The 26,412-nt window shown below is 46.3% G+C and overlaps 1 protein-coding gene across 2 annotated transcripts in view; it reads left to right on the forward strand.

Annotated features, from left to right (window-relative positions):
• The window catches only part of STAG1 (STAG1 cohesin complex component), a 1,292,585-nt gene that overhangs the window by 467,786 nt on the left and 798,387 nt on the right, over positions 1-26,412 (forward strand). For both annotated transcript variants that reach the window (XM_085634343.1, XM_085634344.1), the window contains exon 5: positions 23,497-23,593. In XM_085634343.1, coding sequence (XP_085490469.1) covers positions 23,497-23,593 — 97 coding nt within the window. The remainder of the gene's footprint in view (positions 1-23,496; positions 23,594-26,412) is intronic.

The following is a 26,412-nucleotide window of genomic DNA, read 5'->3' on the forward strand; positions in this document are numbered from 1 at the left end:
TGTTGAAGCAGAAAACCCCATTGGGCATGTTTCCCCTGCATCATCGTCGACTATCTAGTTGTCGAAGAACCCATTGTCGACAAAGGTCTCTGCTGTGCCTTCGGCGGCTCCACCGATGCCTGTAGCGAAGGTACCCTCACCGCCGAAGACTTTCTTCTCAAGTATGTTTTCTCAGTCGACAGCGACTTCCTTGTTAACCTCTACATCCTCTTCGTCGACTACGACCGCAACGACAGTTCCCACATCGACGGCGATGGCGAATATAATTTCATCATCAGTTCCTATTATGTCCTAGTTGACGAGACAGACACCACTGCCGTCGACGAAGCTGACCACGCTGTATACTACCTTGGGCCTCAAGAGACTGCCGACATTAGAACTTACCTGAAGTTGCGGCGCTTAAATTAAGCGGCGGCCCCCTGGGCACCACAATGATGTCTCGCGGAAGGTGAGATTTTTTTTTGAGATGTAATAAAGGTATACCCAAAATTGATAGATTGTAAACCATCAATGGAATTTTAATTCATTCCCTTCAAATTATGTCACATGGAGTTCTACTCAGAAGAAAATGCACAACCAAAATGTCCAAAAGTTCAGCATTCCCTATGCATTTCGGGCTCTTGGCCCTTCTTCAGGGTAAATTATCTGGAAAAACAAACAGCAATTGATACCATACTAATGTCGAAAATGCAACATATGAATTAACAATGCAGAAAAAAACCACGGTAAGCCGCGATTGGTGAGAAAGATCACCGAAAAAATAAGTGACGGTGGGGTGACGAAAGTATACAAAATGAGCAAAGGAAAAATACCAAGAGAAGAGCATGCCGATAACGTGTAGAATCGCATTCTGTGACATGAAACGCAAACGAGAAACCAAAGGGTGTTAATAAAGATACGAGTGATCATGCATAGTGAATAAAACACCATGTGCAATGTTATACGATAGACGAAATATAAGATAAATAGAAAAACATTTTAGAAGCATTCCGTTAAACAAAACTTTAAACCGATACATCCCAACGAGAATGCGGGTATAAAAACAGTTGTTGCTTGAGAAACCTATAGATGCTGCAGAGTTAGCAAAACTAAAGTGTTCAAACAATGAGGAAACTTACGTTTGGAGTGCAGTTCGACAAATATGTACGAAACTCTGCAAGTCGGCTAGATGCCGAGTGTACGCGGGTGAATTAGTGTCGGTATAAAGTAATTGACATGAAAATAGGACTAGAAACAGTCATAAGCGCCATCTTGGAATATGCAAAACACTGCGGTGTTTAGTAGTAAAGAACGGTTGCAGTACAAGTCTGAATTAAATATATCACGAACAGGACACGTCAAACAAAAATAGTGAAAAACAGTATTGGTATAAGACTAGATAGAAGATGTCAAAAACAAAAAATAAGAGAAACAAATATAGGGTGAATGTATGAACGCAAGTAGACATAAGGTGAAATGTGTTTTGAATAAGAGAAGGTGAATAATGAAAAATGTTAAAGGTGAAAGTACATAAATAAAAAGGTATATAGAATGTGGAAGGATATATATATCGACATAATGAAATGAAGGTGAAAAGACAAAGAATATCAATGTTGTAACAGAATGTGAGGAGATAACAGAATATAGAGAGATGAACATCAGACAGGAAAAGGCATTGGTGCCTAAAGATAACAAGAAAATTCCATCCGATCATTGAGACAGTTGGGTTTCATCGAATTTAGATGCTTAATCCAATAATTTTCTCGTTGCAAGAGAAAGTTGTTATTGCGGCCTTCTAGTTTCTCCACCACTTATAATACCGCAAACTGCAGTTGACAAATGTTATGACTATATTCTTTGAAATGGGCTGCTATGGTAGATTTTATGTTGCCAGTCCTGATGTTACTTTTATGTTCGTTGATCCGGGTTTTGATTTTTCTCGCGGTTTTTCCAATGTAGACCAATCCACATGGCCATTTAAGGACATAAATGACATTTTTGGTGTCACAATTTGCGTTAACATTCAATTTGATCCTGGTACCCTTACTAGGATGCGTAATTGTAGGCCCTTTCATGATGATGTTACAATTACTACAATTGTAACAAGGTGTATTGCCTTTGAAAATCTGTGTTTCATTGGATGTACTGACGTTGGTTATCATTTCTTTAATGTTTTTTCCACAATTATAGGCAAAGATGAGAAATTCTTGAAAAATGTTTTTGAAATTTAGGTTACAGCGCTATGATAGGCCAATGTTTTTTGATGGATTTCTTGTAAAGACCACTGACTGTTGAGAATTTGGAAACAACCACGACTCACTCTGGTGTACGTTTGGGTTTGGGAGCCAATAAATCAAATCTACTCATTTTGTTGCAAAGTTCTAGGGCTGAACTCAAGATGTTCGAGGGATAGCCTCTTTGTTGAAATCTGTGTAACATATCTGCCGGTTGTTGATCGAATTTGGCAGGATTGGAAACTATTTTTTTGACTCTCAATAATTGAAAATAAGGCAAGTGATTCTTCAGAGAAATCTGATGGTAGCTTTGATAATGTAGTAAGTTGATGCGGTCGGTTGGTTTTCTGAATAAGCTAGTTTCCAAAGAATTGCCTGATCTGGTGATCGGAACATCCAAAAAGGTAATGGAGTGTGCATCAAATTCATAAGTGAATTGGATCCCCTCATTTGTTGTTCAATGCATTCAGTGCGTCAAGATCTCGTAAGGGTCCGTTCCAGAGGACAAAGATGTAGTCTATGTATGTGGTGCCCAGGGGGCCACTGCTTAATTTAAGCGCTGCAGCTTCAGGGATTTTCTCTCACACCCAGGTGTGAGTGTTCGCTCTTTTTCAATTTTTCGACATTAGAACTTACACCATGAAACCAGTCGACACTGTTCTTATCGACTCCATCGTCGAGGCATTCAATCCAAAATCCTTCATTGGTTTCGCCTTTACCTCCTTCAACGTTTTTGGAAGAGTCTGGTGAAGATGACATGTTTAGCTCTGCTCACAGTCCCTCTCAGCTTCATGTCAAGTATCAGGACGATGATGAAGACTACTATGAGGGTTATTATCAGCAGGACTTTCATGCGACACATGCAAAGATGCAATACATGGAACCTAGTCGTGAACCCATGGTCCACCTTCCTGTGACATTAGTCCAAGAATTGTAAGACATGTTACAGGATTATGATACTCTCTTTCCTTTGAGTGCCCTTCCGCCTTCACCGACCTCATCCTCCACGCATGTCCGAACCTTCGCCTAGAACGTCGCCTGTGACAGTGTTTTACCTTCACAACAGCATGATACCTTTGATGGGGAGATAGAGGAAGGTGAACCGCAAGGTACAAGACCAACTGACAATGATTGGGAATATTACGTATTCTCAACAGCTGCTTTACTGTCTCCTTATACAGCAGATTCTCCGCCGGAGGACATTGGCGTCTTCCATGCATTGATGGAAAGGGCAGCTTCTCGCTTTGTCATCAGACCGTCAAGCTGTCTGACTGTTTCTTTATGATTTTAAAGACTTATCTTGGTAGACTAAGAGCAATACCTATTGTATACCATATTTTGGAGGAAGGTGTGAAGGTAATGAAAACACCTGCTACAGTTATTGCAGTTTTGCCTAGAATAGATAAAAAAAATACAAGGCTCCTGATGATGAGCCAGCTTGTCTGGTAGGGCATCTGAAACTGCTACCAAGCTGCAACACGGAGATCTAGGAATCAATCCGCTCTTATCACCGCTCCACTGGACAAAGAAGGGAGGCACCTTGATATATTGGCAAGAGGCTTACTACCACCTCAGGCACTACGGTGCACGCAGCAAACGCGCTAGCAATATTAGGAAGATACGACCGCCAAATGTTGTCCGCCATCGCTCCCTATGTGGACCTCCTTCCAGAGGACAAGAGACTAGAGGCAAGAACGATTCTTCTAGAAGGCGAATGGTCTGCCTCAGAGATCATTGATTGTCCATGAATGTGGCTTTCCTGGTCTTTCGTCAGGTCGCTGGAGCAGCTGTCCTTAGGCGGCAAGTTTGGTTGAGACCAACATTATTTCGCCCTGAGGTACAAAGCAAAATCCTAGATATGCCTTTTTTTTTTTTTTTAATTTTATAAAAATTTTATTGTGCAGAGAAAAAGGGTACAAGCACGGGCCTACAACCTCCTGGGCCGGCCGCTAGTATGCAGAAATGATCAAGCAGTTCAAAAACAATGACTGGCCCACAGGGGCTCCGCTAAATGACAGGAGATCAAGCTGCACATAAAGGAAGTCAGGATACACCCTGTTTACATAACTATCAACCAAAGTAAAGAAAAACAAAAAGCAAGGCGAAAAACATTGAAAGGGCGTCTAACCATAGCAGAGGAACTCCACATAGGACCACCCTAGGGTGGTCAATAAAAGGGGGAGTCTGAGAGGGGGGGGGGGCCACGGGAAAACAAAATCTATACTCAGATAAACAAAGTGCGCAAGGAACCCTCAAGGATCAGGGGGACAAGGCAACCTCCGACGTATCCACCAGGGGGGGAGAACAGATAGTCCCTCGATACACATTCCACTGACCCCAAATTCTACCCCACGCCCCCGGTTTACCACGAGCCACATACACCGTCTTCTCCCTGAACATGCACCTGTCCATGTTCTCCTTCCATACGGACACGGTGGGAGGCCGTTGGGAACCCCAAAGCTGCGCAATATCTCTTTGCGATCATGTTCCCAAGGGCCGCCCACCGAGCCTGGGCCGCATTATAGTCATTGGGCTCCCACACATTCAGAACACATCGGCGCACCTCCGGCAGCAGAGCGACCCCAGTAACTCGTTTCATAACATCATGCACCTGGCGCCAATATTCCGTCACATAGACACGATGGAGAATCTTAAGCTGGACCAGACGGAGACGGGCCGGGATGGCAACCTCCTTAGGGGATGACAGCGCAGACTGCCAGTCCTCGTCGTCCAACTCCACCCCATCTCCCGTCCATGCCTCCCGAAGACGCACCAAGAGATCAGCCCGATTATTTATTAGTTTTTTATAAATCAGGGAGATAGTACTGTCGGGGACGTGTCCGTCGAGTATACGGTCCTCGAGAGGAGAAGAAACCGGGATCGTGGTCCCCTCCCAAAGACCGAGAGTAGGGCGTGCCGAACCTGGGCATAGCGGAAGAACTCCCTTTCACTAAGCTCGTACTCGCTCTGAAGCGCCGCGAAGGATTTAACCGCGCCTTTAACCCATAGGTCCCCCACTCTGCTAATGCCGATCGTATCCCAGTGCTCAAAGCCTTTCGTTGTCCAGAGGCTTCCCAAGCGCTCAGAGGCGAATAGAGGAGTAGCACACGTTAACCGCTCACTCCAGCCCACAACTACATACGCCGCCAACAACACACGTACCGCAATCCTAGTAGGGCCCGTAAGGGTCCTTCCGGCAGATCGAGAGTAAAGCGCTCTGTTATAGTCACCGCCGGGAAGCAGGAATTTATCCATCTCGTATGCCGGGTTCGAGCCAGGAGCGTACGTAGCATGGTTAATGGCAGACAGCTGGGAGGCCCAATAGTACCTTCTAATGTCAGGAAGCGCGATGCCCCCGTCATACCAGGGAAGAGTCAGCTTTGCCAAAGCGATACGCGCACGACCGTCCCAAACCAGTTTCCTCTGCAAACTCTCCACTTCCCTAAAGTAGGCCGCCGGAATGATATCGAAGGAGTTCTGGAGAGCGTAAAGAAATCTGGGAAGGGACATCATTTTTAAACAGTGCTGCGCGACCAAGTGGAGACCAGGGCAACTTACACCACCGAGCCGTGTCCGCCCTCAAACGCCGGAGCTCATAGCGGACCGCCGGATCCAACGAAACGTATACCCCCAAGTATTTAAAGCCGGATTGAGATGTTTGGATCGGAAGCCGAGGCGGCAAGAGAGGAAGGCCACCGGAGATGGGATTCACGCAAGATTTGGACCAGTTAATTATCAAACCCGAATTTCTCCCGAAGGAAGTAAGGACATCAAAAAGCACATTGAGCGACTTCCGCGGCGAGGTGAGGTACAGAAGAATATCATCCGCGTACAACGAGACCCGATCCTCGAAGCCCGGGGCCCACCGGATCCCTCTGATCGAGGGCTCCCAGCGGAGCCAGGCAGCGAGCGGTTCCAAGGCGAGAGCAGAGGGGACAACGGGCACCGCTGCCTAGTACCCCTCCCGAGCGCGAAGGGCCGAGAAACCCGCCCATTGACAACCACCTGAGCCATTGGACCAGCATAGAGGAGCTTCACCCAACCAATAAATCCCTCCCCAAAGCCAAACTTCGCCAATACGGCCCAAAGGAATGGCCACTCGATTGTATCAAAGGTCATCGTGGCGTCTAAGAAAACCAATATGGCCGGTTCAGAGAAGTACTCCGCCCTAGCGAGGACGCCATGTAGACGCCGCAAGTTGAGAGCGGTATTACGGTGAGGGATAAAGCCGCATTGATCCGGATGTATCAAATCACAGATAACTCCCAGCAATTGATTAGCGAGAACCTTGGCAAGGATTTTCGGTTCGGCATTTAGTAGGGAGATAGGCCTATATGAGGCACAGCGGTCTCGTGGCTTACCGTCTTTGGGAATCACAACTATAGTAGCCAGACGCTGGTTGTCGGGAAGGGAACCCCGCTCGAGCGACTCCAGAAACATACGACGGAGGAAGGGCGCGATTTTATCCGGGCGTAGTTTATACAGTTCAATCGGCAGTCCGTTGGGGCCCATAGCCTTGCCCGAGCGAAGGGAACGAATCGCGGTAGCAATCTCGGCGACAGACAGGGAGGCATCCATCCGCTCACGGTCCTCGACGGATAGGCCGGGCAAGGCAATATCCCGCAGCAAGAGACGAGAGTCATCCTCATCTCTATCAGACACCGGGGAGTACACCGCCCGGAGGTGGTCAGCAAAACACTCCACAATCTCACCAGGGTCAGTCACACACACTCCATCCGAAACCCGAAGCTCCGGGACCACACAATTCACTCTCTCCTTCTTATCCAACCAAGCAATCAGTTTACCCGCCTTGTCCACGGCATCATACAACCTACCCTGTTGCTCCCTATACATGCTCTTGGCAGCGTCAGTGACAAGAGACTTATATTCAAACTGCTTCAAGCTGAGGGCATGAAGCCCATCCTGAGTGACACCCGTCTCCAAAGCCGCCTCCAGCCCCGATATTTCAGTCTCCAGCTTCACCACCGCCTCATTCTTAACCCTCTTAGCCTCCACTATCTGGGATAGGGCATGCCCGCGGAGCACTGTTTTGAAGGCTTCCCACAGGGACACTGAGGACAACACCGACCCCTCATTCTCGAGAAAATACTGATCAATCGACTTAACAAGGCTATCCCGAATCTTGGGGTCTCGCAAGTACCAAGGGTTAATAGGGGCGATCCGCCCAGCGGACCGCATCCCGGTGTCGAAAAGCAACCACAGTGGGGAATGATCAGAGATACCCCGGGCCAAGTGCTTGACCTCTCGAATCCGGGCAGTCTGGGCCGCGGGCATAAGAAAATAATCCAATCTGGAGAGACTCACATGGGCCCCAGAGTAAAATGTATACTGACACTGTGTCGGATGCATTAACCTCCAACAATCCACCAGACCGAAGGTATCCAAGAGTCCGCCGAGCCACGCCTGGGCAGCAGGGAGGGCCATGGGCGGGTGGCGATCCAAATCACCCGAAACAACCGAATTAAAATCCCCACCCATAAGCAAAAGACTGTCAGGAAGCTCAAGCAGCATACGACCCAAGTCTGAGAAAGTGGAGTTCTGGAGGCCCGGGGGAACATAAACCGAAACCAAGGAAAGGGACTGTCCCTCCCACCTCCCAATCAGAGCCACATAGCGCCCTCTGTCGTCTAGGACAACCCTGGTGATCTCTAGCGGAAGTGAAGATGGTAGGAGAATGCCCACCCCTCTAGAGCCAGTGGTGAAACCGGAATGGGCCACGAGTCGGTATCCCCCCCTGTTCATGGCATGACAAACATTACCAACCAGATGCGTCTCCTGTAAGAATACCACATCAGGAGTCAAACGACGCAAATACTGCAGCACAACACCCCGTTTGATACGATCCCCCAATCCGTTGACGTTCCAAGACATCAGTCTCAACCCGTCCCCCCCCCCCCCCCATCCCCTCCAATAGATCAAAGGTCCCCCAGCAAATAGCGCGACACCTGAAACTGAAACAGAGCCAATACCTCGCCTTGAAAACAAAAAACACAAATCCAAACAACCCCTCCCACCCACCAACCACCCCCCCCCCCACCCCCCCCCCCCGCCCCCCCAATTCAACTCCCCCCACCCTGCACCCCTGCGGTCCAGAAAACCACCCCAACTTGCAGTGTGCCTGTCGCCCTACAAACCCCATTCTACGAAAAGACCCCGGAGGAGGAAAGGGACCCGTCCCTGCCCGCCCCCAACATAGATCATAATTAAACAAAATGTACAAAAGAAGTAGAACCCAGCCGAACAAAACAAAATGTCAAAGTCAAGGACCAAAAGTCACTCCGAAGGAGGCCCGCCACCCTCGGCACCACCAGAAGGCCCAGGCCGGTCACCCCGGTCCGGCATAGAATCCAGCCAGTCACTCACAGTCGCAGGACAGTCAAAAAAGGTAGCCCGGTCTTCGTATTCCACTCGGAGCTTAGCAGAAAAAAGCATCGAGTACTTAAGACCCAGGTCCCGGAGACGGCGCTTCACCCCCTGGAAACCCATCCGCTGTTTCTGGACCAGTTGGGTGAAGTCCGGGAAAACGTTAACGGATGAGTTCTCATATCGGACCGGGCCATGTACCCGTGAGGCCTGCAGAATCGCATCTCGGTCTCTGTAGTGAAAAAGTTTTGCGACAATAGGCCTCGGGGGAGCTCCCGGTCGCGGCCGACCGCCTGGGACTCGATGGGCCCGCTCCACGGCAAAGAACTTACTCAGGCCAGCGGGGGCAAGCTGTTTGAGGATGAGTTCCTCAACCATAAGATCCACCGGGCGATTGTCGGAGGTCTCCGGAACACCTATGACGCGGATGTTATTGCGTCGTCCCGTCCCTCGAAGTCCTCCAGCCGCCAGGCCATCAGGTCGTTGGTCGACTTGAGGTCGCCGAGAGCAGTCTGCAGGTCCGACACATCCGTACCAAGGGTGGACGTCCGCAAATCCAGCGATTGGACCCTCTCATTGGTCTTAGAGAGATCCGCCCGAATTAGCGTAACATCAATGGCCACCTTGTCGATTTTACGGGCCAAGGCCTCGTACTGCCGAGCGATGGTCTCCTTGATGCCATTAATGGCGCCCATGATGTCCTGCAGGGACAAATCCGGAGGGGCGGACGGAACACCCCCAGCGATCATCCGGGAGAACACCGGCCGTCCCAGGGGACCCTTTACCCTGAGTGTAGCGGTCCATGTTGTTGGTCTGGACCGGTCCCCCACGTAGGGATGTCTTGGTCTTACGCCTCTCGGGATCCCCTCTGCCTCCCATGTGGAACCACGCTCGCCGAAGGGGACCACCGAGCAAGCGGCAAAGTGGCACGGGCGAAGCCGACACGAGCCGTACCAGGGACCGCAATGTGGCAGTGCGAGAGGATCAAAGTCAATGGGCACACTGGGTTCAGGCGGAGGCAAAGGCACGACGCGAAGGCCAAGGCACGACGCGAAGGCAGAGTAAAAACCCAGCCGCACAAAGCAACTCCACTGTCCAGCCACTCAGAGATCCAAAAGTGAAACGGAAAGTGATGAGACGGCCGCTGGCACAGCCCCGATGCCGTTGTTGTTCAACTATGCCCCGGCTCCACAGTTCACCTTCGCACCGGTCACAGCCATCAGTTGGGCCTCAAAAGTTCAAACCACCATAGATCAGGTCTCCCAGGTCCGATTTGGTTTCTGAAAAGAGTTTAGGGTTCAGCCAACGTTCATCTTCCAGAATCTGTCAACCAAGTCAGGATAGAGTCAGGATAAGTTCCGAGGAGCAGCGAGGGTCCGGGGAGCCCTGTGCTCACGCGACCATCTTGGATGCGTGCTAGGCTCCTCCTCCTCCTAGATATGCCTTTTGATGGGGATGCGCTTTTCGATAAGCATATTGATGATGCCTAGCAGACCATTAAGTCAGACTCCGAGATGGCTTAGCCTTGGTGCACGCTCCAATACAGGAAGACCCCTTTTCGTGGAGTCCATGGTAGAGTAACATATTCATTTCGTGGAGGTTACCAAAGATACCAACCTCAGACCTTTAACTCATTTTGTCCTTCCTGCCATCAACAGACATCGTGCACCCCCAGATTGCATACGCCAGGCAACCCAGATGTAAACAACCGGTACAGTCCAGGGATACTATTAGGAAACAGTGACGAGGTCCCGGCGCCTGCTGCTCTCTCCCCTATCCTTCCAACCAGAGGAACTTGCATCTCGCGTTATTTCAGTCGATAGCAAAAAATTACCACAGACCGATATAATAAAATATGGCTATACCCTGTAGTTTGTGACAGTACCGCTTCCTCACTCCCCACAAACATCTCTACCATCCCATCTTCAGTTACTAAAGAAGGAAGCATTCGTCATGCTGCAAAAAGGAGCCATAGAATCAGTCCCATGCTCTCAAAGGGGAATGGGCTTCTAGTCCTGCTTTATTCTTGTGAAAAAGAAATTGGGAGAATGGTGTTTCTTTCTGGACCTCTGAAAGCTCCACAAATATCTCCAGAAAATCTTTACGCATGATAACTCACCAGGAGATCCTGCAGCTTCTGATATTCTGGTCAGCCCCGATTTACAGGATGCTTATTTCCATATTCCTATTCATCCCAAACATCGAAGGTTTCTCAGTTTCACTGTGGCAGGCGTGCACTATCCGCTCAAGGTCCTTCCCTTCGGCCTCCACTCAGCTCCTCTGGTGTTTACCAAATGACTCGCCCATGTGGCAGCACACCTACGATTATGAGGCCTGCAGATCTTCCCGTATCTGGACGGTTGGCTAGTGAAGGCTTCTCTTCACTGGGCCTCAGAGGCCGTATCCATAACTATTTCGCTCTCTGGGGCTTGCTATCAACTGCCAGAAATCCGTTCCCACACCTTCTCAACGGATAACTTTTCTCAGATCAACATTGGATACCCTGCAAAATACGGCATTCTTATCCACAGAAAGGCAAAACGCCATACTATCATTGGCTCACAGCCTATCGAAAAAATAATTTGCTTCTGTCCGTCTCCTCAAATCCTTTCTCGGCTTGATGTCCTCGACCATCCTCATGGTGCCCCATACAAGTCTCAGGAGGAGACCTTGTTTTGCGTTTGCCTCATCAGATAATACAGCTTCCTCACGGTGGCTCAACCCAACGAAGCAGGACACATTAACACAAAACAATCAACACCTTTAGAAAAGAGTTTTATTTTACAAAATGCAAAGACTCTCTTGTAGAATAAGGCTTGGGGTTTTATTTTACACAATGCTCTCTAACAAAGGCTTTCCCAGATGCCAAATGCACAACATTCAAATACACAGATATATATATATGTTTATATGCAAGCAATAATAACACTTGATAAATGCAGCAGTTAAATGCATGAATAATACCATGAACAAACAAGCAGCAAATAATATGAAACACAAGAAAATATAATATGCTGGACATCCTGCAAGAGATCAGGAAAAAAATATATATATATATATATATATATATATATATATATATATATATGTATGTATGAGAAAAGGAGGTTGCCGTTGTATTGAGTCGCACTCCAACTCATTATATTACCCAAGTGGGTTGCTGCCACAGAATTGGGGCATGGTGTAACACGGAGCAACTTGGAGCTGTTTGGTAAAACAGGCGGGAGCTGTGATAGGACATATTTGAGCTTCTAAGAACTTTTTAATGGACAATTCTGTGGCAGCAACCCACTTGGGTAATATAATGACTACCAGTCCCAGAAACCAGTGCGTGATACTCACCTGTACGCCATGTTGATTCAAATAAAGGGGATGTAACTGTTGGTCCTGCTTGTCATGGCTTTGCCTTAACCACGCCCAATGATGAAGGGCGCAATAGCCCGAAACGCGTCGGCGAGGAAAGAACGGGGTGATGTGTGTCCGCGCAGGGGCCGCCTGCATGAACAGCGTACCGAGTTGGAGTGCGACTCAATACAACGGCAACCTCCTTTTCTCATTTAAAGTGGTCCTGCCTGGGCCACGAGCCGCACCATCACAAGACCCCATGTGAGTCCGTTCCTGCTTATTGGGGCATGGTGTAACACGGAGCAACTTGGAGCTGTTTGGTAAAACAGGCGGGAGCTGTGATAGGACATATTTGAGCTTCTAAGAACTTTTTAATGGACAATTCTGTGGCAGCAACCCACTTGGGTAATATAATGACTACCAGTCCCAGAAACCAGTGCGTGATACTCACCTGTACGCCATGTTGATTCAAATAAAGGGGATGTAACTGTTGGTCCTGCTTGTCATGGCTTTGCCTTAACCACGCCCAATGATGAAGGGCGCAATAGCCCGAAACGCGTCGGCGAGGAAAGAACGGGGTGATGTGTGTCCGCGCAGGGGCCGCCTGCATGAACAGCGTACCGAGTTGGAGTGCGACTCAATACAACGGCAACCTCCTTTTCTCATTTAAAGTGGTCCTGCCTGGGCCACGAGCCGCACCATCACAAGACCCCATGTGAGTCCGTTCCTGCTTATTGGGGCATGGTGTAACACGGAGCAACTTGGAGCTGTTTGGTAAAACAGGCGGGAGCTGTGATAGGACATATTTGAGCTTCTAAGAACTTTTTAATGGACAATTCTGTGGCAGCAACCCACTTGGGTAATATAATGACTACCAGTCCCAGAAACCAGTGCGTGATACTCACCTGTACGCCATGTTGATTCAAATAAAGGGGATGTAACTGTTGGTCCTGCTTGTCATGGCTTTGCCTTAACCACGCCCAATGATGAAGGGCGCAATAGCCCGAAACGCGTCGGCGAGGAAAGAACGGGGTGATGTGTGTCCGCGCAGGGGCCGCCTGCATGAACAGCGTACCGAGTTGGAGTGCGACTCAATACAACGGCAACCTCCTTTTCTCATTTAAAGTGGTCCTGCCTGGGCCACGAGCCGCACCATCACAAGACCCCATGTGAGTCCGTTCCTGCTTATTGGGGCATGGTGTAACACGGAGCAACTTGGAGCTGTTTGGTAAAACAGGCGGGAGCTGTGATAGGACATATTTGAGCTTCTAAGAACTTTTTAATGGACAATTCTGTGGCAGCAACCCACTTGGGTAATATAATGACTACCAGTCCCAGAAACCAGTGCGTGATACTCACCTGTACGCCATGTTGATTCAAATAAAGGGGATGTAACTGTTGGTCCTGCTTGTCATGGCTTTGCCTTAACCACGCCCAATGATGAAGGGCGCAATAGCCCGAAACGCGTCGGCGAGGAAAGAACGGGGTGATGTGTGTCCGCGCAGGGGCCGCCTGCATGAACAGCGTACCGAGTTGGAGTGCGACTCAATACAACGGCAACCTCCTTTTCTCATTTAAAGTGGTCCTGCCTGGGCCACGAGCCGCACCATCACAAGACCCCATGTGAGTCCGTTCCTGCTTATTGGGGCATGGTGTAACTCGGAGCAACTTGGAGCTGTTTGGTAAAACAGGCGGGAGCTGTGATAGGACATATTTGAGCTTCTAAGAACTTTTTAATGGACAATTCTGTGGCAGCAACCCACTTGGGTAATATAATGACTACCAGTCCCAGAAACCAGTGCGTGATACTCACCTGTACGCCATGTTGATTCAAATAAAGGGGATGTAACTGTTGGTCCTGCTTGTCATGGCTTTGCCTTAACCACGCCCAATGATGAAGGGCGCAATAGCCCGAAACGCGTCGGCGAGGAAAGAACGGGGTGATGTGTGTCCGCGCAGGGGCCGCCTGCATGAACAGCGTACCGAGTTGGAGTGCGACTCAATACAACGGCAACCTCCTTTTCTCATTTAAAGTGGTCCTGCCTGGGCCACGAGCCGCACCATCACAAGACCCCATGTGAGTCCGTTCCTGCTTATTGGGGCATGGTGTAACACGGAGCAACTTGGAGCTGTTTGGTAAAACAGGCGGGAGCTGTGATAGGACATATTTGAGCTTCTAAGAACTTTTTAATGGACAATTCTGTGGCAGCAACCCACTTGGGTAATATAATGACTACCAGTCCCAGAAACCAGTGCGTGATACTCACCTGTACGCCATGTTGATTCAAATAAAGGGGATGTAACTGTTGGTCCTGCTTGTCATGGCTTTGCCTTAACCACGCCCAATGATGAAGGGCGCAATAGCCCGAAACGCGTCGGCGAGGAAAGAACGGGGTGATGTGTGTCCGCGCAGGGGCCGCCTGCATGAACAGCGTACCGAGTTGGAGTGCGACTCAATACAACGGCAACCTCCTTTTCTCATTTAAAGTGGTCCTGCCTGGGCCACGAGCCGCACCATCACAAGACCCCATGTGAGTCCGTTCCTGCTTATTGGGGCATGGTGTAACACGGAGCAACTTGGAGCTGTTTGGTAAAACAGGCGGGAGCTGTGATAGGACATATTTGAGCTTCTAAGAACTTTTTAATGGACAATTCTGTGGCAGCAACCCACTTGGGTAATATAATGACTACCAGTCCCAGAAACCAGTGCGTGATACTCACCTGTACGCCATGTTGATTCAAATAAAGGGGATGTAACTGTTGGTCCTGCTTGTCATGGCTTTGCCTTAACCACGCCCAATGATGAAGGGCGCAATAGCCCGAAACGCGTCGGCGAGGAAAGAACGGGGTGATGTGTGTCCGCGCAGGGGCCGCCTGCATGAACAGCGTACCGAGTTGGAGTGCGACTCAATACAACGGCAACCTCCTTTTCTCATATATATATATATATATATATATATATATATATATATATATATATATATATACTCAAATGATCAAAGCCACTGGCCCCACATCACAATGGCAATAATCAAAACTCAACACTTCACCTGTTGCGAACACTGCATCTTAGCCCACTCCTGACTGGGGGAATTAAACAGCCGGGGATAAGAGCCTCAGCAACCAGGGTCCCGAAAGGAACGCATCCCTCCCCGTTTGAATTCCAAAATCCCGGTTTTGAAGTCAACAACCCTCAGCTTTATAATCTCAAAACACACTAGAAGGTTCGAGAGAAATCTACCCCTCACGCCAGAGGAATCTTACCAGAACTGGCCAGCTTCCAAGCAAGCATTCCAATGGCCGGAAGGGGTTCTCGCGTTCCCTCTTCAATCTCGCAGGTTCCAGCCTCTATCTTGACGAAGCTCACGAAAGTAGATTAAACAATCTCTCACAAAACAATCCTTGAACGTGATTAACCCAAACAACATGCAAGCGCTGCTGTGCACGCAGAAAAGCTGAAGCCAAGCAGAGTCAGAAAACTGGATGATATGAGGCCATGTCCAAGCCAATAGTAAGGACTTCATAATACTCATCAATGTACAACACAATGCACATTTGTGCACACTCTGCTTATAACATCACATACTTCATCTCTCAATGTACACCACAGTGCATATTTGTGTACCACTTCTCACAACACTGCACTTCGAGACCAAAAAGAGCATTCCACACCTCTCTCTCTCTCATGTTTTCAAATGCACATCCCACACGTTCTGTTCTTGGCAAGGATGTCCTACTCCATGACAGCTCCCACTGAAAGACTGCAAGATTACAAGAAATACACTTTTTTTAAAAGCAAGGCATATGCAGGACATCGTACAATACTTAGGCAGTATTGTAAGGCTGAGAACATTGGATTAGCCGTAGTAGTTCAGTTAATAATTTGCAGATCATACCTACGACAGAACGGTCTCCGTTTAAGAATTAATAGTTGCAAGTTTGGGCGGAACCATCAATATACATATTTGTGCCCCAGGAATTAAATGAAGGGCATTTACCTCCAAATACTGATTAAGAAATAAAGTGAGACCATCAACCTAGTAACATAGAGGCCCTATGTGTGATATGTGAAAAAGGTTTGGAGTCTGAACATAGAGGTTCTTATTGGTCATGTTAATAAGCCTTTTTAATCAATTCAAGAGAGTCCATCATGTTGTCTTGATAAAGATGGAAATATTTTAAACCCATCGAAACGCGTCGACACCTTTTTAACCACATAATCCGTGAACACAGGCGACAGAACGAGTTGAAAATCATAAAAACACCAAGTTCTACGCCGGCAATAGTGTTATATCACAGATATGTACATTTTAATGACATATTTTGTTTGTCTATTTTACACACTTTTTTTTTTTAGTATGTACTGTTTGTTCTTGTGAGTCTATTGTAATTATGTATTCATGTGATTGTCAGATATAATAATTATTATTTTGTTATTATATGTGAGATTTTGTGAATAAATTTAATTTTGTATATTTTGGTCTTTTGATAACTTTATTGTTTTCTACTCACCTGTTGATTATACAGGGTCCAATCTTCTCCAGCTTAAGTGAGTGACAAGGGTTAGGTAGGTCTCAAGTGCAGCAGTTGGTTAAGCACACAGACTGACGTAGCTTTGGCAGAGGATTGTTTTCTTTTCATTGAATAGTGCCCTATTGCTTTGGTTCTGAAGGGGCCCCTCTTCTTTTTTGATAAGATACATCCTCTTACACCAGGGACTATTCGCCCACTTTTTCAGACTCTCCCCAACCTTGTTCCTCACCGATTGATAACATCAATCTACCACCCGCCAGGCGATAAAATGACCTTCATCGAGCAATTCATAGATCTCGTGACCACTCATACTGGTCAACAAAATACCCAAATATTCCTTGGCGATTTCAATCTCCACTGGAACGACCCTAACGACACGGCAGTAAATAGCCTCAAAACATTCCTTGCGGCCCTTGACCTCACCCATATCTGCAATAGCCCCACACACGTCAAAGGCTCAACCCTTGACTTTGTTATTGCCAACCCAGAAGCTATCCAGCTTAGCACAATCCTCCCATGTGATTGGTCCAATCATCATGCCATCACCTTCTTCATCAAGGAATCAGTTAAACTGCGCTCTGTACAACCTTCAAGACCAAAAATATGGAAGAGGAATCTAAAAGAAAAACCACATAGACCTATCCACATCTGCCAGTGTCAACCTCCTGCACCCCCCGGAAGACCTAACTGATGTTCAAGATTTGACACAACACTACTTTAACTCTGTCCTCGATTTTAGATACAACCGCACCGCTCCAACTGAAGAGGATCTCCACAAAAGACTCTAAACCTTGGTATGACGGTAGACTCAACAAGGACAGACGAGCCCTTAGATTAGTTGAAAGGTGATGGAGGTGGTCACCATACACGGATCACCTCAAACTGCTCAGATCCAACAGAAACTCTTACTATAGAAAGATCAGACAATCAAAAGCAAACTTTTAAAAAAATCAGCTAGACCAAACCAAGAACCGACAAAAAAAACTATTTGAACTAGTCAAAACTCAATCTATTGGCTCAGCTCGCTGTCCCCAAGCTGGACAATGTACGCCACCCAGTTGCGAAGCATTTTCCTCCTCCTACACGAAAAAAACGGAACTCCTGAAAAAGGACTTACTTAAGGCCTCATAAGCTCAGTCTGATACTCAGAAGGACTTGTCATCTCACATTCGCTCTAAAAAATAACGCCTCCTGGGCCACCTTCACAACCTATAGCGAAGAAGCAATTCTAAAAGCACTCACGTCCTTGAACCCCTCCAACCACTTTTCAGACCCCCTTCCTGCAAACTACCTCAAAGATCTCATACCGACGCTACTGCCACTTTGAACAAAGATTATCAATGCCTCCTTAGTCCAAGGATCTATTCCTGAAATTCTCAAATTGGGACAAGTTTCCCCCATCCTAAAAAAGCAACGGCGGACCCCACGGACCTAAAGAACTACTGACCAATTTCCAACATCCCAACTCTGGCTAAACTCCTAGAAAAATGTGTTCTCAGCCAGTTTGACAACCATATCACCAATTTCCACCTGCTCAACAAATTGCAAGCTGGCTTCCGGGCAGGGCATAGTACAGAAGTGAGTCATCTACTATGACCCACATAGTAGATGACTTACTAAGAATCCTAGACCAGAACAAAACCTACCTACTTATCCTGCTTGACTTATCTTCGGCATTTTACACCGTCAAACATGATGATCTACTAGATCTCTTGCAATGCAGAATGGGCTTATCAGGGCCAGTACTCTTTCCTCCTGAATAGATCCTAAAGGTTCAAGGTCATCCAATCCCTGTCCACGACCGTCCCAGTCACATTAGGAGTCCCGCAGGGCTCCTCCCTCTCACCTACACTGTGAACCTATTCATGGAGCCGCTCACTGAGATTCTCGTCTCCTCAAATATCCACTTTCACATGTACGCAGACGACACGCAACTATACTTAAAGATAAATTCTCCGGATTACATCAAATCTCTCAATCTAACTTTACTAAAAACTCAATCATGGTTGACTGAAAACCACCTCAAACTAAACACCCTCAAAACTGAATTCTTACTAATCCTCTCACCTAACCAACCAGCCACCATTCACGAATAGCTTAAGCAACTCACAGCATTCGACTGCCAACCTCTTATAATCGATTCATCAAAATAATTGGGAGTAACTCTGGACAGTAACCTAAACATGCAAAAACACATCCGTGCCGCTGCAAAAGGAACAAACTTTCAGATGAACACTGAGAAAATGAAAACCCTTCCTCCCACTAAATAACTTGAAGCTGGCAGTCCATGCACTAGTAATTCCCAGACTGGAATATGAGAGTGCAACTCTGTGGTCTCCCTAGATCTACTACAGCCACTCTAAGAGCATCACTCAACTCAGCGGCCAGGCTCATCACAGGTTCCAAAAGAAATGGCCACATCTCCCCTGACTTCAAAGCGCTAAATTGGCTACCCTACGAAGCAAGAATTCAATTAAAAATCCCTGCATGACGCATAAAGCCCTACATCACAACACTCCGAGGTATCTGGCCCAGAAACTGGAGCTTTCGTGTGGAAATAGATCATCCAGGAACACCAGCAACCCTCTTCTAAAGCCTCAAAGATTTTCCAAGAAGAATACATATAACCGCGCCTTCTCTGGTATTTCTCCAAGGATTTGGAATGCACTACCCCCAGAAACCAGACTTAACCCCTCAACTGCCTCCTTCAAAAATAGAAGTCAAATCTCTTCTCATGACGAAATTCTCTTGATAATTGAATCGGACTCTTAGAACAACCAGCTGGAACATAAAACATTATTTCGAAATACTAGGTTTCTTTTGTACATTGTCTCTTTTGTTTAATTACATCACTTGTAAAGCGCTCTGATACCCGCAAGGGTCATGTTCGCGCTATATAAAACCTTCAAAACAAAAATAAAATAAATCAATACCTTTCAATAGGTTCTGGTGCGAGGTGCAGCTAAGCTGAACATTCCCATGGCAGTTTAGAGATCGACTTCAGTTATTTTTTATTTAACGCTCCAACAGCGTACTGCCCCCAGACCTTTGCTACCACTAGTGCTGGGTCTACTTGAGCCAGCCATGGACTTGTTTCTGACTCCAGCAGTGATCATCTGTTCCTTTCAGGCTTCAGAAGAAGTATCGTCCCCCAGATCAGGTTCCATTATTTTTGCAAGCAGATCCACCGCCTGATTAGGTGGTTATTCTGGCTGCCCGGAAATCTCATGCCACTTTACCTTCTGCCACATCTCCCCCAGATAGGGAGAGCAGAAGACTGGATTCCTCAGGTCGGAAGGTCTCAAACCCTGTTGCTACGTCCATGAAGGCGGCCAGTGCAACAGTCCTCTTGGGCAGATATGACAGGGCATTTTAAGACTCCATTCTTTATTTCGCAGATCATGTCCCACGAGATAAACAAGAAGATTTTCTAGAGATCATTCAAAAAGGTGCCATGGTATCTAATCAAAACATCAGTGTGGCTGCAGGTTCCTCTCTTTTAGCAGTGCACAGTTACTGCCATGGAGTATCCTTGCCTACATGCCTGGCTCCGACTGATATCATTGAAGCCAGACACTCAGATGCGTATCCATAACCTGCCATTCTCAGGTTCCACACTGTTCGGCTCTCATGCCTATGATGAAATGATATGGATGAAAACGGAAATGGACACCCTAAAAGCTGTAGGGCTTCAAAAATCTAAGGAACAACGCAGATCGTTCCGACCCTACTGCTGATTTTCATCTCCGAGGGTTCAAACCCCTCAGTGGCAGACTGAGAGACCTCATGAACAATACGAAAGGTCCTACCAACCCAAGCGCAAACAAGAGGACGTTCGGCTCAGCAACCCAATCAAGGAGGCCAGCTGCCAACCGCTTCAAAACCCTGAACCCTCCCTTCCCCCTCTCCGGTTACCCACTCCAGTGGGGGGAACCTTCTCAAATTATCTGGAAGAGTGGCAATCTATTACAATAGATGCCTGGGTCATGAATATTGTAAAGAATGGGTATTCTCTCAGGTTTACTGCACCATCACTGTCCATTCCCCAAAGACATCTGCTTCCCACCACGACCTTTTAAAGAGGGAAATCAACATCTTATGCCAGAAGAAGGCTGTGGAACCCGTTCCCCTTAAGTCAACGGGGAAAGTTCATTTACTCCAGGTACTTTGTAGTGCCAAAGAAAGACAAACAGGAGTTCAGGCCCATTCTCGACCTCAGGCTCTTCAACAAATGGATTTGCAAGGAGAAGTTCAGGATGCTTGCTTTACACAAAATATACCCTTAACTTTGCAAAGGATAGCAGTGCTCCATCGACCTGCGTGAACTGTGTCGATAGTAGCTCTTAAGTAGTGTAACTTCAGGACTGGTGCCTGCAATTCATCAAATAGAAGCCATAGGTTATGAGTTCATTCCATAGGACAGTTAGTTCACAGAAATTCTGTCATGAAGACCTGACAGAGGAGAAAATTCCGAACTTAAACCCCTGTATTGTATCCAATGGGTCTTCAACATTGGACTTTTCGTATATGTACATGTTCTGCTCCATTGCCTGTAATCATGCTTACAAAGTTGCGATCATTAACATTAGTCTATTAAAGTAAAACCATTAATACAGTAGCCTGACCTTCATTATTTGGGAATTTTTGTAATCAGTGAGTGAGGTGAATATGCTATCAGCTCTGCGAAATAGTGGCCACACAGACCTTGAAATGTCTCCTCCCCAACTGGTATAAGCAACTAGATTTAATTGTGGATATGTTCTTTGATGCCTTTACTCAACCCAAGTGTTGAGTAAATTAAGTTGATATTAAATGTTTCCCTTTCGACCTACAGGCCTTAAACCTTTGAAAGGTAGTTGTCAGTGACTTGGATCTCCCCTCTTTCTTGTCATGTGTTGTGGAGGATTAAAATCACTTCATTGATAGACATTGGAAGTCTATGCTGTGTTTCAAACGTGTGCTTTTATTTAGGCAGACTAAATGTATTTGACTGTTAACATAATTTTCATTTTATTGTATGTGACTCTCTAACATATTTGCCAAAGACTGGTAGAGTTGGAGAACAATCAGTTAAATATTCATTCAGCGGCCCAGTATTGAATGCGGTACCTGCAGCCAGTTCTATTGCATAAGCAATTCATATTTCACATGTTTAGACATGGGTTCCTAGCTTATAAACGAGGGAGAAAAAGTAAACTGCAAGTCATTCCCAAGAAGTTTAGTAAAGCTGGTTAAAAAGCCCAGACTGGCTGCAGACGATATCACACGTCAAAAAGCATCTTTGCTGCACTGCATTTCGAACTTTAGTAATATTTGGCCAAATGTCAGGATCGCCTGTAAAGGGCAGGTGGAGCTGTGTATCGCATGACAAATTTGCTTCTGAACATCTGGGTCGGCTAGATAGGATTCAGCCCTGTGTTACGGAAAGACTTAGTAACTGGGTTGGTTATTAGGTTCCCTTCTGAAAGGCCAGGTGGGCAGAAGCAAAAAACTTTTTCTTGCACCTGAAAGGGCAGGAATTAGGGTTTAGTTAGACTTGCCCCAACCCCTATCACTAATCCTGACCTGGCACAAGTGCGTCACATGATAAAATTAAATAAACATCAAAAATCATAACGATTGTCTTTGTAGAGTGTATGTTTATCTCTGTGGACATTTGGTGCTGTTGAACAATAGTGGTTGTTAATCAATTAAATGGTAGTCTTAATAAATCTCCAAAGGATTATTGAACAAGTGAATTTGTCAAGGTTTGAATCTGTCAACCTCGGATGCATACAGGGGATTCATTAGTTCAATGAGCCTCCGTGCCTAGCTTAATACAATAATTCTAACAAAAGAAAAGAACCTGTTACCCACATTTTTATATTTTACTCCTACTTTAAGAAAACAAGGTGGAGTGAGATCTTGTGGGTCAAATAACTTTGCTAACTTAGCCTTCACTAAGTTAAAGGTGTAGTGTCAATTTGCAGGTGCGTATTTATCAATAGTGCAGCTGGGGCACCATGGTCCACTTATCCTAATTTCTGCCCCCGCCCACTTTTTTGTTTACTACAACACTAGGAGTGTAGCAGTCCTAAATTCATTGTCATTGGCGCCTTTGCTATATCACTGGCTATTTATTCATTTTATTTTTACCCTTCCTTTTTCTCTGGAGTGTTCTGAGCCTAGCCAGTCTCAAAAGGGACTTTTACTTCTCCATGTGTATTTTAATTGACTTCATAAACATCTCACTGTACTTCTTACAGAACCAGGTGAACACATTAAGCTTTAGAGAGGAGGCCCTTGACCAGTCCCTCACATAGCTGTGCAAGTAGAAGCAGAGGGCACACTTTTTATTTTTAGAAGACTGTTTCCTCCCTTCTTTTTACGGCATAAAATGGGTTTCTAGATTCTTTCAGGAGCCCTATTTACAAAGCATTGTCATTTGTGAGAGATGTAAATGGACGAGTTAATTTATGTAATTTACTGTTTTAGCTAATTTAGATAAATGGGTCGTAGTGTATGAGATTTCTATGTAGGTTAAGGGACCTGCTGCTTCAGAAATGTATAACTTGTTGGTCAGCAATTTAAATCCCAGTTGTGCCCAGAAAGGTCAATCCTTCGCTTCACCTAGGAAATGTCAACATTTGAACCACTGGTTTTGGCCAACAGCCGCCCCTGTTAACTACTACTGTTGTGTAACTCCTTGGGATTTGAGCATGCTGTAAACTGACTTGTATTAACTCGATGTGTCTGTAAACAAGCTGAATTGCCGATTTTAAGCTTTTGGTGGTTGTAAAGATGAGAAATGGGTATATTACAAGTGACCCAAAGGTTTGCCAATGATATTTTAATCTTGTGTTGCAGAAGTTTAGAATCGTGAGGGTCAAAGTAGTCTTTCTATGACTTTTTACCCAAAAAATAAAATAAAGCCCCTGGAACCGTAACAAGAGGCATCTGCTCACCACAATAAGTAACATTGAAAGTGTTCTAGCTCTTAATGAGTTGTAGGCTGCCATTTAATTCCTTCTTTGTTTCCCAGGCTGTAGTTGATGACTGGATTGAGTCATATAAACAGGACCGGGACATTGCACTGCTGGATTTGATCAACTTCTTCATTCAATGTTCAGGATGCAAAGGTACCTAATCATTAATTTGTAATGTTGTAGTGATCTTCCCTTTCCACGGTTTATAGCCTGCATTTGGTTCTTCATAAACCATTCTTTTAACTGCTGCCATGATTTCATGCAAAGAAATATTTACTGCAATTGGAATTGCTCTATGCAACATCGCAAGGGAACTGTAAGTAGCCAGAAATTGGCTCATTTTCAGAGCTAAAGCTTTAGCGTGTGTGAAGGTAAGCAGTAGGTATTTAGTAATCGCAATGATCTGTTGGAAAGAGTTTTTTACTAACTGGCAAGTGTTCTATGTAAAGTATTGAAATGCATTCATTTTACACATCTCATATTCTGGCACTTGCATTTTTGTTCATTGTATCCAGATTTCAGTAATTTTGGTGTCATCTTTTAGGTAGCAGGTTTGCTTTTAAAATTGATAAGTATTCCAAGTGAAAACTAAACCAAATATAATTTGTAAGTAATAAGAATTAACTTAAGTGACTATTGGGCCAAAGAATCCATTGCTAGCACCAGTACATTATACCTGCATTGCGCAGGACGAGCAGTACAGGGGGAATGAGTGAGACCCCCCCCCCCCCCTCCCTTTTAAAAATAATAATAATTGTATGGCCAAAGAACAAATGCCAGGATCACAAATTAAATTGTACACATGAAAAGGTTGCAGAAAGCAGCCATAAACACACTTCAAAGGAAGGCTTGCAGTCTTCCTTGCTGTATTCCTCACTGTAAAATGAGTAAGGTTCACTACAAGGCCACCGCTTCCCTGGCACTGAGGCTGCATCAGCGTGCCAGCCGTCTGCTCTGATATTAGACAAGAATCAGTAACCCTCACTCATGGGTAGAGACTGTGAACCACTAGACAACCTGTTTGAGATAGATACGATAATGGACTAAATCCTTGATAACAATTTTTTAGCGTAAAAGCAGAATGTCTGTGTCTGCACTTGTAGGGCCTCACTCAATCCTTTAAGCCCTTTCTGGATCCAGCATTGAAGGTCTCTTGTCTGATGGATACTTCTCATTATCCAGTATTAGGGTATCTTTCATAGATTCACATGCCTGAATCATTCCCCGTCGTCGGGATGGGAGTCCCCTCCCGGTACATAAATAAAGTAATGTCTCACTAGAGATATAGAGTAATAGGCCAAAGGCCTCACCTTAGTAACATATCCACGTCCTTTTGTGAAAAAGGGCCAAACTTTGGAGAGTAGTCAATCAGCTATCGCCACCCACTAGAACCTTCCTGGAAGGAGCTCTAGTCCCTCAGATTTTCTACCGCACGTCGGGCTAAGGGAGTCTCCTCTGAGCTCTGCTCAGCATTCCTTGTTTTTGGATTACCAGTGCTGCTTTCTTCAAATTTCCATCTTCTGGGTGAAGTTCTTCATGGCAGATACTCCGAAGAAGGGCCTTTTTAGGTCTTGTGCTTCCTGTGGAAAAAAGAGACTTCATGTGGACGATCAACACAAAGACTGTCTCTACTGCCTTTATCCGAATCACTCTTCAAAGGATTGTAAGGTATGTCGTACCTTTTCCTCCAAGACCCTCCAAGATCGTGAGGGACTCCTCTTAATTTGGCTGCAGAGGCTTAAAGACAAAGACCCAGGACTGTCTTCTGAGGAAATCCATATCTTCACAGTCCTCTCAGAAAAGACCAAGTGTGGCTTCTCCAGGCCCTTCGTTGCAGCCACCTCAAAAGAAGGCGCATAAAAAGTCTTCAGAGGTCCTTCCTAAGACTCTTCCAGCGAAATCTCCATCAACGGCATTGAATGTGACCTCGTCGACGATAGTTTCAACTTCTGTTGCGTCTCATTCACTATCAACGTCGACAACTCCATCGTCGACGACCGGTAGGTCTGTCTCGTCGACGCTAAAAATAAAAGACATCGTCTACATCCAAACTGCCGTCGACGCTGCGATCGCCTCCGCCGACACTGTCGACGAAGACTGTCCCGTCGACATCTACATGATCGTCAACGAGGACTCTGTCGACGACGGCTCAGTCGACTGCTCTGATGACAGGACCTCAATCTACCATGGTACCCATCGGCGCTTCACCGTCGTCGACAGCAGATTCTGACCTACAAAGAACGTATGTGCACCTAAAAATCACGAAACGTACGTTACCGCCGGCCCTGACCTCCCCTAGTAGAGTCCAGCTCTTGCCTCTAGCACATCTTTTGGAGGAAGAAGACTCTGCAACATCTCTGCTTCCGGTTGTGTCTCCACCACCAAGACTGCGACCACCTCCGTTAAGCTTACAGTCTGAGCTTGTCACATCACCACCTCCTCTTTCTACAGACGATTAGGAGGATGATCAACATGAAGGGGGAACTTCAGGATTCCCAGTCTACTCGTGACGAGTGGGACGATTACATACTTCCCTGTCCAGCTTCTCCTGTGCCCGCCCCAGCTGACTCTCCTCCGGAGGACATTGGAGGGTTTCACAACATAGTGGAAAGAGCGGCGCAGCGCTTTCAAATACCTATGCCCTCACCAACAGGATTGCTTCCCCTACGATTTTAAGAACCTTTTAAAAAAATCCATTAGATCTATCCCTATTATAGACTACATATGGTATCAGGGTGTGAAGATCATGCAGAACCCTTCCTCGGTGCCTCCAGTATTGCCTCGTCTGGATAAGAAATATAGGGCTCCAGATACTGCTCCAGATTGCCTGACAGGCCATCCTAAACCGGACTCAGTCATTACACAAGCTGCTCAGCAGAAATCAAACAATCCTTCCGCTCTGCTGACCGCTCCTCCGGACAAAGAGGGTAGACGGCTGGATAATATTGGCAAACGCTTCTCATCCATGTCTG

This window comes from Triturus cristatus, chromosome 11 (assembly GCF_964204655.1).
Source record: "Triturus cristatus chromosome 11, aTriCri1.1, whole genome shotgun sequence".
In the NCBI taxonomy this organism is placed as follows: domain Eukaryota; kingdom Metazoa; phylum Chordata; class Amphibia; order Caudata; family Salamandridae; genus Triturus; species Triturus cristatus.